The 16,738-nt window shown below is 40.8% G+C and overlaps 1 protein-coding gene across 1 annotated transcript in view; it reads left to right on the forward strand.

The window, feature by feature from the left end:
• Positions 1–1,166: 1,166 nt before the first annotated feature.
• gmds (GDP-mannose 4,6-dehydratase) overlaps positions 1,167–16,738 on the forward strand; it is a 133,898-nt gene continuing 118,326 nt past the window's right edge. The window contains exons 1-4 of the mRNA XM_056276796.1: positions 1,167–1,357; positions 12,311–12,355; positions 13,463–13,550; positions 14,104–14,213. Coding sequence (XP_056132771.1) covers positions 1,262–1,357; positions 12,311–12,355; positions 13,463–13,550; positions 14,104–14,213 — 339 coding nt within the window. The 5' untranslated portion in view covers positions 1,167–1,261. The remainder of the gene's footprint in view (positions 1,358–12,310; positions 12,356–13,462; positions 13,551–14,103; positions 14,214–16,738) is intronic.

The raw sequence follows: 16,738 nt of genomic DNA on the forward strand, positions 1-16,738 counted from the left end.
GTAAGGGTGCGGGTTTTAGCTCTGCAACTTTTCATGTTTTTATTATGCCCATTGACAAACCAACGCTGGCAAACTTTACAGTTTTGCATTGTAGATTTAAGGTAAATCAATTTAAGCTGTAAAATAGAAAAATGATGATAATAAAACCCAAACAGATGTGTATCCTAATGTGTGCATATGCTTATCCAGGATGTGTTTGCGACATTTCCTTATCGGTGCTGTTGAACCAGGATGTTTAATTGCATATATTCATTCACTTGAGAGGTTTCGATGGGAAAGGATGGGGAAGCAGCGGGTGCCAGCAACGTGACCAATAAAAGAAAACATTCAAGCATGTATGCATGCATGCATGCATGCAGGAACACATCATCACAATCAAACACACACACACACACACACACACACACTCAAAAGTGCTGTCACCAGTCAGATTCCTGGTATGTGAAAATAACAAATATTGTATCATTCATGAATTCTGTTACAGGCCATGCATTAGGTCACACACGTTTGCATTTTCAGTCAAGATGAAAAAGAAACATATGTGTAGAAATTACAGAAATTTAGGATTAAAATGAATTTTACCCAAGTATTTTGTTTTGGTTAACCCACAGAACACACTTTAAGTGTCAATATTGAAAAATTTTAATCAAATATTTTATAATATACTTTTTTTTATGTACAAATATATCCGTTCATAGTAGTTAAATGTTTATGTTTACCTTGTTGTCTTTGTTTAGCTGTATGTCTATTCTCTGTAAGTACACGGAGAGCTATGGAGGAACCGGAGTCAAATTCCTTGTAGACCTACACATACTTGGCCACATAAACTGATTCTGATTCTGATTCTGAAAACTGTAACGTCACATTGTAGCGCAGATGTAATTTCGTTCAAGATATTAAACATATTACGGTTTTCTGTAACCATAATCTCAGTTATCACAGATGCAGGCAGAAAACGGATGCATTATGAAGTTACTTGCTTTCAACAATGCGGCGCTGCATTAACAACTCCGATGTTATGCCGCCAGTAGATGGCGCTGTGCGAACAGAGACGCGGTCCTGTCTACGTAACACAACCACGCTGCCGCGACCGACGTTGCGTCTTTTGATTGGCTGTCTCCAAACAACTTCCTAAAACGTCACATAATCGCGTAGTTTGGGTTTGCGGATGTTGTGGCACTGAAAACGGAGACAACTCTACATCCGGGCTGCACACAACAGTCAAGCTACAAAAGAAAAATATATATTTATTCGTTTTAATATGGCACAGTGCACAGAACCGTCCTCCAGCTCTGGAGAGAATGGAGAGGTGAATAAAGAGAGGAAAGTGGCGTTCATTACGGGCATCACTGGGCAGGTACGGTAGCTGTAGTCAACGTCACATTTTTTGAATGAATGAATGAATGAATACGATGAAGCTAACTTGATTCATGCAACACACAATCATGAGGGCGCAAAGCTTACTGTGCATAACCCTTTCGTGTCCCATTTATTTATTTTTTGAAAATCAAATGATTCTTGACCGTGTAGAGACGGTTTAAAAAAAATTATCTGGTTGCTTTGGTTGACAGTCGCTTTGGTCGGTAGAAGGGACTAGGAGGAGAGGGAGACAGAAAAACCTGGGTAGACAACACTGGAGAGTGACTACAGATGAGCGTAGCGGAGGCGGGGAGAGCTGCGATGGATAGGGAACGGTGGACAAGACTGGTTGAGGCATCAGCTGTGCTCCTTCGACCTCCATAGGTTACTAGATTACGGAACCGATGATGATGATGGTGATGGTGATGAGGATGATGATTTATTTGACGGATGCAGAACTCATCGTGTCTTGTTGTTGAAATTGCTCCATGAGACCTTATCTATTTCTGTTATGTTTTCTGTTATGTGTAACGTCGAAATCCGAACCCGTGAGTTAGTTCATCCATTCCATTATAATAAACGTAAATTTCGGCGGTGTAACATTATACCTTACTAATGGTAATGGGAAAGATGAGCTGTATGAGAAGTTAAGTGGGTATATGTTAAAAATGGCTAACTTTCTGTCAGATCATTTCATGCCTATATTGGCAATACAGTGGGATAGAGCAGAACTGAACCAACCAGGGTCAGTTCTAAATGGACAAGAGGGGATGTTGGAACTGCAAGGAAAGGATGAAAAAGGTGTATGATGTGTATAAGAGGACAGCAAATCCTTGCCCTACTTGTTTATTTAGCAGGGCTATTTGAAATGAGCACAGAGTATTGCTTTACGTTAACTATGTTCACCAGTACGTCAGTTTATATAGCTGAATTATCAGCAACCCTGGGATAAGCAGGGTGTACGATTTTATGACAATAGCATTATCTGTTGAAGCCATGATGTTTGGGTGACATTCGAGGCAAGTTGTGTCTGCTAAGAGTTATGGTTATAAAAAAGTGAAGATGTATTAATTTTGTGTTACTTTCTTACTCCTTTAGAACACATTACTGTTAACTTCAGCTGTAGTCATCACTTCTTGTCATTATTGCAGAACGCATCACTCGTTTCCGCTGTCCTAAAATGTGTCCCATCTATTAGGCCAGTTCTGAAGGGAGCAACTGTTGTGCAGCAAGTGAATGAATGACATCACCTAAGATGGGCTAGCAACATTATTCAGGCTTGGTGTGGCTGAGAAAGGATGAATAGAGGCAGATTGGCTTTGTGGTGACATTTACAGCAATGAGTGTGCTGCAGTTATGATGTCAAATATTCACAAAAACATGTTTAACTATAGTGTGTTTGCACACTCGATGTGGCTTTTACCTGCAGTAAAGGAATGGTTAATAGACCCTGCAAGAATTGTGAAAACAAGAAAACTTGGCAGACTAGATCAACTACTTTTGGAATAAATGACACTGCTTCAGCAAGCAGAGGTTTAAAGGATGCCTCGCATCTCTGTTCTTGCGTAAATCTTTTTTTTTTATTTCATTTTTCAAAAAAAATGTTTACTCTCCATGCTGAATAGCCATGCTTTCTCAGTATCTATTGAACAGGACAAGAACTATTGTTTTTTTCTCATCATCAGTCTGTATCCGTGCGCCCTGAAGTTTCATGGACTTTTATGGTTATGAAAGAAAGATTTGTTTTTTGTTTAATTGGTTGGGATTCAGTTGGGACAGGTACCAAAAATACAGCATTTGTGTAACAGAAAGTATTTTGAAAGCAACACAGTTCACCTTCTTTCTTTATTTTTATTGTATATTCTATGTAATATTTTGTCTTCATCTACACAGTCTAATCTCAAAATGTGGACATATGCTCATATGTCCACAAAGAATCCTATCAGGAATGGTTGGACTCTTTGGCCAAGACCAGACAAGGCCGTAATGCGGGATGTGTAATGTGTAATGGTGACCTATGTCACCAGGTTATGCTTTGTTTCTCCTCACACTGCCAATGTTCAACAGAATGAACTAACATCAGTTTGATGGATCAGTACAAATAGCAGCCTATCCTGTATCTGCATTTTCATTTCTGTGGTCAACTGGCTTCTTCCCAGAACTGAGGGGAGGGCAGGTACATCGCAGCTGAAAGCCTGCTGTGTGACGATGTCATATTTATCATGACACTGACACATGGCTGCTAACTTCATGACTGCTGGCATGCCAATAGCCAAAATACACATAGTATTGATGAACCAACAAGATTCAGACTTTTTTTTCCTTTAGGCAATTTTGGCCTTTGTTGACAGGAGAGTATAGATGGATATGACAGAGCACTGTACTCCAAAACAACCAGATATAAAAGAAGTTTCTCTCCACAGGCTGTCATTTAAATGAACGCTTAACACTGTCAAATAAATCCAACCATTTTTGTATATATTATACTGTACATTGTACGTATACTGGTCACTTTGTCATGTCCATTTACCTCAGGCATGTCTGTAAGTTACCTGCTAACATCTATTTCAGCATCTCTGATATATTCTCTGCACCATTACACTTTATCACCTCTTATTTCGCCTGTATAAGTCAATCCTTGTGTATATATCTAATAGATGGTTGTGTTGTAGTGTTATTCTATGTTAAGTACACTGAGAGAGCCATGAAACCGGAGTCAAACTCCATGTATGTGCAAACCTACATGGCCAATAAACAGTATTCTGATTCTGATACTTGAAACCAAGACTGATTCTAATTCGGTTCCTGCAAAATTTTGAATTGAAATTTCAACTGTCTCTGAAGATAACATTAATTAAACCAAATTGAATTAAATTAAATTGAAACAGTTAAGGTGGTACAAGAGAAACAGAAATGCTGCTGTACCTCCATTGCTTTAGTGGCTTTACTATATAAGCATAACTTTATTCATTTATTTGACAGCAAATACAAAAGTGAGTTGCTCTTACTGGGCAGAAGACAGTTTACTGTTGAACTGTAAATACAGATACGGGATACTACTTGTACTGATGTTGCGTTGAACTGCCTAAAGTTAATTCTAGTCTATTCTGTTGTCCTCAGATATCATCTATAGGCTAGTGCTTAGACTATAGTCTGTAGATACAGTGACACCACTTTTGTTACCCTGCCAGCTAAAAAAACACTTTCATTGTTAAGCATTGCTTAAACAGTGTCATTTACTGTGAGTGGCAGCTCCAGTCAGCATCTTATCAGAAGATTTCTATATTTTTGGCTATATGAGCACCTTGAATGGAGTTTACACCACACTTCCATACCTTAGCTCCTGGTTGCCCTGAAAGTTAATGCATATTGAGGCCTCCAGATGGTGACGAGGATTTGTTTGGGATAACAATTCAGCTCCACTTTTTTTTTGTAGCGAGCTATCACATGTTAGCCATTATTAGCAAATATTCCAGAGTAGCAAGGAGATTAATTGTAAAAAAAAAAAAAAAAGTGAATCAAATGGCATGCATTTTTTTTGTTTAGCATAATATAAAAGCCATTATTAATTCTATCTAACATTGTTAAAATGTTATTTTTAAATTGTTTCCATTCAGGTTTAAATCGTTGTTATTAAATGTATTGAAATGAGCATGGGTTTACTTTCAAATTGGGCAAATCATCTTGGGTTAATATTGAATCTATATTTTCTAAATTTAAGCCCAATTAAGATTAAGTTTCAAGTTTATTTGTCACATATGACAGCAAGTTTCTCATAATGAAATGTTTGTTTTGCCGGCTCAACGCACAAGTGGGAAATAGAAGTACTTAGAAGGGTAAGTCAATGTGCAAGAACAGAATATGTGTACAAAAAACAGTCAGTGGAGACTTTGGATGTACTTTGTCGGGCAGTGTAGAGAATGTCTGTACAATATTAAGATAACATATGCAATGCTATTGTAAACAGTAAACTTGTAACATTACTTATAACATCAAAAATAAAAATAGCAAATGGCTGCAGTTGGTGACAGCAACAATAATGAAACAGTAAAACTTCTGCAAATTGCAGTAAACTTGTGCAAATAGCCTAACTAGTAGCACAAAATAAATAGATTAATCAGAGAATGAATTAAACCATGTTAAGCCATGCTAATTTAATTGCAAAAATTTACACAATAACTATTTCCTCTGTGCCTCCTACTCCGCATGTACACGTAAGTGTGTGCAGTGCATGCATGTGTGTAGAGCCAAAGAGAGAGCTTGGCAGTTGCAGTTCTCAGTAGAAGCCATGTTAGCGCTTCAAGTCTGCTTTGTAGCTGTTGCAGTGTTGGCTAATTTTTGATTCTATGCCAGCTGATCTTACTTTGCATCTCACCAAGACCATTATGGAGGACATAATTTACACATTTACAGCAGTTCTAAGTACTAGAATGCAGCAGACGGTACCCATAGTACCAGCTACTCAAGCTATGTATTACTGTCTCTGTATTTGTGCATGCATGTGTAAGTAAGTGGAAGTTTGTGTGTTTGTTATCAGCATAATCAAATGCACATACAGGAGAGTACAGGATTTCTTTAGGTGATGATTGCGTCAGAGGTGTGTGGTATAAAAGACTTGGGTAATTCTTTCCACTACTTGGTAGCACTTGTCAGCTGACCATTCCCAGAAAGCGTCTCTGGAGAGACACCTATCCCTGATCTTGAAAAGTAATTTTCAGTGTCTCGCATTCCTGTCCAACAGCACTCTCCCAAGGCTTCCTCTTTCTCTCTCTCTCTCTCTCTCTCTCTCTCTCTCTCTCTCTCTCTCTCTCTCTCTCTCTGTCTCTCTCTCTCTGTCTCTCTCTCTCTGTCTCTGTCTCTCTCTCTCTCTCTCTCTCTCTCTCTCTCTCTCTCTCTCTCTCTCTCTCTCTCTCTCTCTCTCTCTCGCTCTCGCTCCCCCCCCCCCCCACACACACACACACAAACAGAAAACAAAGAATAACAGTGTTATTTCATTTTTATTCTTCTGGTCATGGTGATATATCTCTCCCCTTAAGGAGTTGAAGAATACTGGGAGTCCTTGTGCTGATGCAGAAGCCCCATACAGGAGGCAGGCATCTGGTTAGACCATCTTAGAAATTGAGGTGCCTCTCCAACACCAGTTGGGCAACAGGGTCACTGTGATACCATAAATCGCTATGCTAACTACTCTTCGTAAACTGAAGTGCAGCATAAGTCTACATATTTGACTGTTGTCATTGGGTGAGGTATAGGGGTCAGAGGCTGTGAGACCACCTGAGTGCCAAGGCTGAGCGGGGTGGGGGGCTCTGGCTCACATCACTATTTTATGACCAGGGGTTATTTAAAGGGCAGGTTCAGTCTCTGTGTTTGATAGGAAATCTTTACTTTGGCTTTGAGCTTCTTGCCTCTCTTAAACCTTTCTGGTTAGGAAAATAATACTATGTTGTGATAACACCCCCTCATGCTGCTTGATGTACGTTCTCTTTTTCAGTCCTTTGTTGGCGTTTGATATGCGACTCTCAGATTCTCTGAGCGCTTTCAGCACTCCTCTCCCCTGTCTCCTTTCACTGATTCCACTAATAGTCACGCAGGAGAGGGTCTGTGTGAGTGCCAGCAATAATAATCATAAAGCTAAGAATCCATGCACAGATCTCCACTTTCGCTCATAATGGCTGCTGATGACTTTCAATGCCTCCACCAAGGACGAATCCATATTAGAATGAGTTCTGGAAATCGCTCAGCTTTAAGTTAGTCGAGAAAAATGGAAACATGTCCTTTTTTGAAGGAATCCAGAGATGAGAGGGTGAGCTTAGGATATTTAACAAGCAAGTTTAAAATGTTCGATTTTTTTTCTTTCTCACGCAGAAAGCTTCTTGAATGGCCATTAAATGGCAAATACCTGCCTTCATGTGATAAAATTGGTAACTATACAACTTCACAGAGCACAAGTAAGAACTCCATAGACAGTTTTTTGTAGTTTTTCCAAATACTGTTTGGACTGTCTGGGATCATATGAACTGAACAAGTCACTTCTTAAAGTGTTTCTCCCCCAAATAGCCTATGAAAGTCGATGGCTTTGTCTTCTGAATTTGAAAAGAAAATACTGCTTTGTTGGGTCATTTGTCAGGCCATATGGCCATTATGCTAAAACTGGTCTCAAAGAAGCCGTCCCTCCATGATCCAGATAGTAAATGCACATGTGCCCAAGTGGCCAGTCAGCCCCTGTTTGCTGTCATCATGAATCTGACCCCTATATGAAATGGTAAAAATAAGTAGTCCTGCTGAATCCCCACTGTGAGAGCTCAAAGTAATGTGTTTCCAGTGTGGAGAGGAAGCCCCTTCAGAGCTCTGGATTGTAGAAGCACGATGATACCAGGGAGTCCTGCATGTGGTTGCTCGTTTGTTAAAATGACACCCGTGAGTTGATGTTAAGGGGGAAAGATTTGAACCCTTCTTTCACATCAGAGGTCGCCAGCCTTGTGTGTGTGTGTGTTTTGTAATTTCTCCCGCATGGAGAGTGGTAGCCTATATTTGTTTAATATCCAGTAATTATAAATCTAATCTCATCTCATCATCACCCGCTTCTCCGGGGTCGGGTCGCGGTGGCAGCAAGCTAAGTAGGGCACTCCAGACGTCCCTCTCCCAGGCAACGCCTTCCAGCTCCTCGTGGGGGATCCTACGGCGTTCCAAGGCCAGATTGGACATGTAGTCCCCCCAACGAGTTCTGGGTGGTTTTTTTGTAAATCAATAAATCATGGTAAATAGTGATTTTTGTTATCTTAATAACTACTAATGATAATTAGTTATGAATATTAACTAATATAGAGGGTTTAAAATTATCCCGTTATTATATATCGATTGGTTTATTCTCACACAATTGGTCCAATCCAGCTGCCATAAAACGCGTTTCTGCGCGTCGGTTGCGACAGTGCGCAGGTATAGTTTGTTGCTATGGTTACGTTTCAATAAAGCGCGTCTGTCTCAGTTCTCTGCGACGCCTTTTGCAACGACAGACAGAACTTGACGAAAAGTAACGGGGCAAGTTAATATTGATAACCGTTCATCGTTATATTCATTGATAATTAAACATTCAATTTCACTCAGTGACAGCTGGTTCGGAAAAGTTTGTTCAAGTACTTGGAGGGAAGAGGGAAGAAAATCCCCTTTTGCAACGCTAGCTACCCCCGTCCGTCAGAAAGCTCACGCCAAGACATCCCGGAAGTTGGCAGGTCTGTTCCGAATGTGTGTCGTTGTGTTTCTGTGTACAGCCTCGTTAAGCCTTATCTACCCTGATTGCTGCTTTTTGGTGGTTCTGGGAGCCCCAGGCTGTGGTCTAAAGAAAGCACATTAAAGTGATTTGCTTACATGTTGGCATGTAAACACACTCTTACACACACACACAGCCATCTGCTGAGAAAGACCCGTACACATGCATTCATGTGCGCACAGAACACTATATTTTTTTCAACCTGGTTGGAAATGTCGCGGATCTTTGCCCCTTTTTCGGGCCTTCAGCTGTTATCAAGGCTATCTAAAGCTCAACAGTGTTGCAATTGTGCCACTTTTACTATTAACTGTACCACCAGCAGGTAGCGCCAAAGCAAGTCAAATGAACATCATGATATAGGCGAAAATCATTAACTATCTTCCTCTATTCATCTTTTCCTGCACTGGAGGACAGCAAGGCTTGTAGCAATAAATGAAACATAATATCTGTCAGCGTCTTATTTTAATTTACTACTCTACCACAACATAAAAGCTTAACACTGGTGGAACGTTTTTTTTTTAAGAGGGAAAAGGAGAAACTGATTGGCAAGATCTAGGTACCTGTGGCTTTACCGTGGCACTGGCACATACAACAAAATGTCACCTCTAGATAGTCATACTTATCCATCCTCATAATGGAACCGCACAATGACTATTCAATAATGATGATGGGTATGATGATTGGAGCCAATAATAGCACTCGGAGACACTTTTGAACTTTGTTAACATACTTCAAACACATGGCAGTTCTGGCAGGATTTGGTTCAACACATGTGGGGGAATTATGCTTTTTTCCCCTCTTTTTCTTTTCTCTTGTTTTATATTATTGCTTCAAACCCAGACCATCTTTTACAGCACCTTTAAATTTGCATTGCAAATATCCTGATTTTCCTGTAACTCTGTTAGGTCTTATGGTGCCTCGGGACTACAGCCATGAGATTCTATACACATGGAGTTCCAAGGCTGTTCAGCAGCTAATTACACAACTGACTAAAGTTACATGATTTGACCTCACATGTGGTGAGCTCACTTGTGTAGTCACCAGATACCTGTTCCAGTGTAGTTACCTGTACCTGTGTAGTAACCTTTGTATAACTTTAGCTCCCCCTGCAGACAAGCCTACCTACATCATTTTTTCCAGATTAGCTGATACCTGTCTAATAATAAAGGACAGTGTTGGCTTTTGTTTGTTCTAGCTAAAGAGTAGAGCAATTATATTGTGTTTAAGACTAAAATGAGTCCATCGGGTGTTTGTGGTGTGGCATTGAACTGGCAAGTGTTTGTGTGTGTATGTGAGTGTCTATGTGTGTCTGTGAGCGTGTGTATGTATTTGTGTCTTTGTGTGTAAGAACGTGTGTCCCTCATCACTCTCCTCTGCGCTCGGCTCCCCATAACAGGAAACAGTGAGGTGAGGCCAGGGTTTATGGGCTAATATGGCCTCAAAGGAGCCTCTTGTTTTCAAACAGAGCAGGCGCTCTTCAGGCTTGTTTTCCATATTGGTCTGGCATGGAACGCTTCGACCCTGGCACCAGGGCAGGAAAACATGACACTGGCCGGTGCTTTGAACACTGAGGGGACGGGGTGAGGGGGGTTCCAGTGCCCATGGCCGCCTCCCTGTACTTATATAGGAATGGGTCAAGCTTCATTGCCACCTGCCTGCCAGAGTCCTTCAACCTGCAGTAGATGAAGCTCACTAAGAAGCAGCTGTTCTTGGTTGATTGCTCGAAAGTGAGAGATTAAGTGAAAAATGAAATGATGGCACTCCTAAAGTATTTTACTAGTCTGAGGGCACAACGTGCTTTACATAAAATGACTGCATCTTATTAAAGTATGGGTGGCTCCAGTAAGAATCAGACCGCTAACTTTTTGCAGTATCAGTGCCATGCTCCTGGCATATACTGTCAAAACAACAGGGGCTCTACTGACTGAGCTGCGGGACCAGATCACTCCGCTTTGAGCGGTGAACTGAATTGTGGTAACTAAAAGATTTAATTTCACTGCCTCTGGTATTGCTTTTGGTGTTTTGGCTAAAAAAAACCATCCTACACCTGTTTAGATTTTCCAGTTTATTGTTTCCCAGTGTATAAACTGGTATAGTGCCTGGTTAGACTCTTTTTTTATTTTTGCTCAACGACAGCAATGTCCAGGGCAGGGCTTAGCTTAAAACACATTTGTGCCTCATATTGTGGGTTCCTGGGTGTCCTCCAACCTCAAGTCCCCTTCCCTTCCTCCTCTGTTCCCTGCCCTCCACCTTGGCCTTCAACCTCAGACCTGGAAAGGAAGTATCAGGCTGGCACACTGGCAGTGTGAGTATACGTGTCAACCGTGCGTGAGTGTGCCTGTGTGTGTGTGTGTGAAGTGGATGGAGGGATGAATGCCATGACTAGTTTGGAATGTTCCAGAGTGTTCCAGAATGTGCGGTTGGAAAGTCTGAGGAGGGAAAAAGATGAGGAGTTACATGGGTGAGGGGAACAAGACCTTATTGACAGGGCGCACACACACACACACACACACACACACACACACACACACACACACACACACACACACACACACACACACACACACACACACACACACACACACACACACACACACACTCAAACTGGTCCAACTTCTGCCCCAAAGATCCTGACTACTGTTAACAATGAGGATATTCCATTTTATTATCCCAATACTCAATGCTCAGATACGTGGTTCAGGGGAATTGTGATGGGATGTCAAACTTTCTGCTCGCCAGTTAGTTATCTCAACATAACTGACTTTTTTTTAATGGTTTCAGTGGAAGGGATGTTTACTGTGAGCTTTAACAACAGTGAGCGAGGGTGTCTTCAGCAGTTGGCATGCCAGCTGCTGAAAGTTGAAAACATTTTAACTCGAGCAAAAGCATGCCACTCTTTGAAAAGGATTTTCATTTGTCTCGTGGCAGCAGCCTAGGCCCACCACTATTCCCATCAGTCCTGCATAGATCTCCTGTGCTCTGTCGGCTGTAAAAAAGCATGCTTGGTGGACAGTAACCTTGTGGTTTTTAACTTTTTATGGAGCAATGACGTCTAGTCGTGTGATTAAGAGCCAAGAGTATGCATTTTGTCATTTCAATATTTATTTTTCTTATCAGTTGCCTGTGCTTGAGATCTTAAATATTCCTGCCCATTGCTGACACATTTTTTGACAACACTGTTTTACACAGTGCAATGTCAAAGTGGGTTGTCTTATTGTGATTTTTTTTTTAATTTGATCTCCATTTTTGTGGAAATGATTTGTCTAACATTGCTGGCCAGGGAGTCCGTCTACTAAATTAACTGGCTAGTTGTTGGATACAGGCATCCCGATGTTTTTGCCTCACTGTCAAATTCTTTTTCCACTGAGTACTGACTATTCTGTGTGATTATTCTATGTGTATCTCCTGATCACTGTGATGCAATGCATTACACAACAATGAAATGCAGTGCAGAGCCACCCAAGGTAACTTAGCACAACGCTACATAAAACAACATCCTTTTCAGTTTTCTTTGGATTTTGGTTTATTTTAAAAGAATTCCAATCCATATTAATGCAACTGAATCAAAGTCAATATCCTCCATACGCTTACAGGCCCTCATAAGCTTTGATTGGTCTGGTACTACTTGTTTATTAGCATATGATGCTGACTGGTAGGTGTTAAAGTTTGTGTTTGTGGTTTCAGGATGGTTCCTATCTGGCTGATTTCCTGTTGGCGAAGGGCTACAAGGTAAGAAAAAACAGAAGTTTGACATACACAAAAAAAGATCTATATAGACACACATTTGTTAAAATGAGGACAAGCACAGATACACACACACACACACACACACACACACACACACACATGCATGCACTCACGTACACACACACACACACACAGACACCGACATTCCTTTGATAAGCCCCATCCAGTCATAGCAGTACTGCTGTACTGCAGGGATCCTGACGTCATCTGTCAGCCAGTCTAATATTTGGACTGACTCACACTTCACCGCGATAAGAACCTTTTCTGTTACACTGAGTCGGTTAACCCCTGACCCTTTACCCCAGGGTCAGGCCATTAACGAGGAAATGGTTGTTTTTATATGGCCATATGAGTGAGGTCACTCACTTTCACCTGGTGCATGATGTGTTCTCAGGACCACAAAAAGTCAACATGGCCTCTCGATCCAGAGGTTTACAAGCTGTTGCTGACTGAGTGAGACTATGTCAGGCTTCTGTCGTTATTTTACACCTTCAAAATGTGGGTATACATACAGTGCTCTCTCACAGACATAAATCCATAGTCAAACAAAAACACACACGCACTGCATGGTTCTCCTGTTTTTCCTTACAGTAGCTTAATGATATGATTCCCTTCAAATGGGTAGCAAGAGCAATATCTCCTCTTTCCTCCCCTCTCCTCTCACTCCAACTCGCTTGTTTAACTCCATCATATGCTGGCAGTTACAGTACAGAGACAACAGAGAGGATGTGAGTCTGCTCTAGGCTGGGTGCTCTGATGGGGGAGGACCTTAAAAGAAGGGCGCAAAGGCAGGCAGGAAGTCAACAGTGAATAAAGGAAGCGAGGTCAGGGCACAGCGTCCTCCCAGTAATGGACTCTTTTGGATCAGGTCCCGTTATCTTCTCAAAGCAGAGCTTCCTCGCACCCCCCAACACCCAACACCCTCCACCCTCACCCAGACAGGCAGGCAGAACCCAAATCACTGCTTCCAACATGACACCATGAAAAAAGATAGGGAACAGAAAGTACAGCACGGGTTAGTGGGTTGTGGGTTGGATCAAGCTCCCTGTCCTTCTTATACGTAGTCCTCTTAACTCCTGTTCCCCTCAGGTCCATGGTCTTCTACGCCGGTCCAGTTCATTTAACACGGGTCGCATCGAACATCTCTACCAGAACCCCCAGACACACACTGAAGGCAGTAAGTGTCCTGTTCATAGCACTTGCATCATGCTCAGTTAAACAAAAGGGTACCTCATCCCACCCTATCCATTTGTTAACTATTCGGCAATTGAAACTATCTGTTTCGACTGCCAACATGATTTTATGTTGGTGTGACTCCTCAGTATCTTTGATCCTCTTATAATTATATTTATAGGGGGCGCCCTGGTGGCGCAACTGGTGAGTGTGTACCACATAATGCTGAGTCCTTACCGCAGTGGCCTGAGCTCGACTCCGGCCCAGGCCATTTGCTGCATGTCATCCTCTCTCTGTCCCCTGTCTTTCCTGTCTGTCTCTACTATTGCTATCAAATAAAGGTGGAAAATGCCAAAAAAACAATCAAAAAAAAAGTACATTTATATCGCCTTCTGATGAAACAGGATAAATAGGTTAGGAGCAGTTTGAGGTGATGTGGAATTTTAAATGGTGCCACTTACTGTACCGGCTGATTAAACTTGGGTACTCAAACTATCTCTGTGTATATTTGTGTGTGTGACCGTGTGTGTATATGCATATGTTTCCCTGCTTTTCAGACATGAAGTTGCATTATGGTGACCTAACAGACAGCACATGCCTGGTGAAGATCATCAACCAGATCAAGCCTACAGAGATCTACAACCTGGGGGCTCAGAGTCATGTCAAGGTAGTGTGTTTTCACAGCCCACTCACTGTTTTCAACAGGCTTTCCTTTTGATATGCTGATAAACTGCTGAGGCTGAAAGGGAACCAATCACAGTTTTCAACATTATCTCTATATGTTATAGGGCTAACACTCCATTAGTAGCCACAATAGTGAGCAATCTTCTGTGTTTTCTGAAGTGCTGCAAAAGATTGTGTGGAAAAGTGTCCACCAGTGATGACACTGGTGGACAAACTGTGAATTGCTGTCTTTATATGGCATTTGGGGGCATTTGCTTCAACAGCTATAAGTAGTGTTGTTATTTGCATTTCCTTATGCAGGGTAGCATATTTCAATGTAGCACACTGAAGATAGCAGCAAACCAGGAAGTAATGATTGTGGACTTTCTTTTTTCTAGGGTTGTAGTTTTCAAAATTTTCTGCAAAATTTTCAGGGCATTTCAGACACAGAAGACTGCTTGGAGTTATGGCTTCTGATTAAGTGTTATCCTTACAATGTATACAGTAGAGATTGTTTAAATTCATGATTGTTTCCCTTTAACAATTCTTCCCCCCACTCAGTTCATCCCTACAACAATTCATTCACCCCTTCTTCTTCTGTGTTTCTTTGTTTCTGCTACCGCTGTACATAAATACCCAGTTAGCGACAAAGACTCACTCTATATCTTATAATTTCATCATCAGTTGTGTCACCATTTGATGAATCCATTTGAGTTACTGCAGCAGCCTGACAGAAGCTGTGTCTTAGTGCAAACGTCTAGTAGAATTAACGGCTATGTTTCCAACAAGCTAATTTTATTTGAATTTCTAATTTGTGAAAAATAAAAAATGAATTAATACACAAGGGATGCCCCGATTAGCGTATTTGAAACTGATTGCCAATCACCGGAATCAGAATCAGCTGATACCGATCACCAATCACAGGGTGGATGGAGGGATGGGCATCTTCCATTTAAAGTGTTCTTTTATTGTGTAGCATTATTTATTATTTACTATTTATAGCAAAAAACTAACTATTCTTAACAGCATTGCAGAAATATTATAAGAACTGAGAAAGTATTGACAACTGTTTATTTATTGGAAGGCCACATATGCAACATTTTCTATTCTCTTAATAGGTCATGTAGATTATGAAGAAACTGAAGCCAATATAATAGTCTGTGCTTCGCTAAAGAGCAGTTTCGCAAATATTTTAGCCTTCCTATGGAATAAAAGCTATGTGTGCTCAACCCTACGCACTATGTTTCAAAGCATAAGAAAGCACAAGAAAACATTAAACATAAAAATCAATTCCAATAGATGCAACAAAATACAGGGCCTCTCTAAATTTAGGCCTACTATAGTTATTTATTTATTTTATTAGATAGGGACAGTCGAGAAGCGGAAATTTGTGAGAGAGAGTTATGACATAAGGTCACTGGCTGGAATTGAATCGGTGACAGTTGCAACCATGTGGCAGGCACTGTAACCATTGGGCTATGGAGATGCTCCAGGGCTACTACAAATTTAAACAAAAAGGCTATAGCCAAATACAATATATAGCATTCCTCAACATTTATATGTTTTTACAACCTGTCATGTTTACCATTCTTTAGCATAGCCTACTTAAGCATTGACAGCAAGTTGTTCTTTATAAATATAAGCATCTCCGCATTTTTGGAAGTCAGCCTGTTCCTCTTCTCATCTACAACATTCACCGCTGTGCTGAAAAGTTGCTTGCTATCTATACTTGTGCATGGCGCGCAGAGGTAGGCTTGTGCTGCGTCTATGAGTGCGGGGAAGCAGCTTTTATTGTCCTGCCAAAAAGCAAGCGTTTTTTATTTTCTTTTTCGGACACCTTGTCCAAATTCCAGACCGGTGAAGCAATTTAAGCATGCTTCTTTTGCCGCACACGGAGAAATATCTCACGTATTTCGTGTTATCTGATCGACTCTTCTGATTGGCCTTTACGTATAGAGAGCGCCGATTAAACTATTTAGAATGAATCTCAGCTGATAATGATTGGCGGCCGATCCATTGGAGCATCCCTAGAACACACTGCGATATACAGTGGCTTCTGAAAGTATTCGTACCCCTTCACTTTTTGCTTACTTTATTGTGTTGTAGATTTAATTTAAATGGATAAAATTGCAACTTTTGCCCATTAATCTACACCCAATAACCCTTTTTTTGATATATTGTATATATATGTTTTTGTAGTTTTTTTTGTAGTTTGGATATATGTATTCTTGTAGTGTGGATGTGTTTCTGTCTTTGTGTTGCACTGCTGTGGGCTGGAGGAAAAGATATTTCGTTTCATTTCATGTGCGTAGGTGCATGGAATGAAATGACAGATAAATGTTCCTGATCCTGATAATGACAATGTGAAAACCTGTTTTTTTTAAATTTTTGCAAATTTATTAAAAATCAAAAACTGAAATATCTAATTTACATAAGTATTCAGACCTTTTGCTGTAGCACTCCAAATTGTGCTCAGATGCATCCTGTTTGCTTTAATTATCCTTGAGATGTGTCTAGAACTTGATTGGA

This window comes from Lampris incognitus, chromosome 3, assembly GCF_029633865.1.
Source record: "Lampris incognitus isolate fLamInc1 chromosome 3, fLamInc1.hap2, whole genome shotgun sequence".
NCBI lineage: Eukaryota > Metazoa > Chordata > Actinopteri > Lampriformes > Lampridae > Lampris > Lampris incognitus.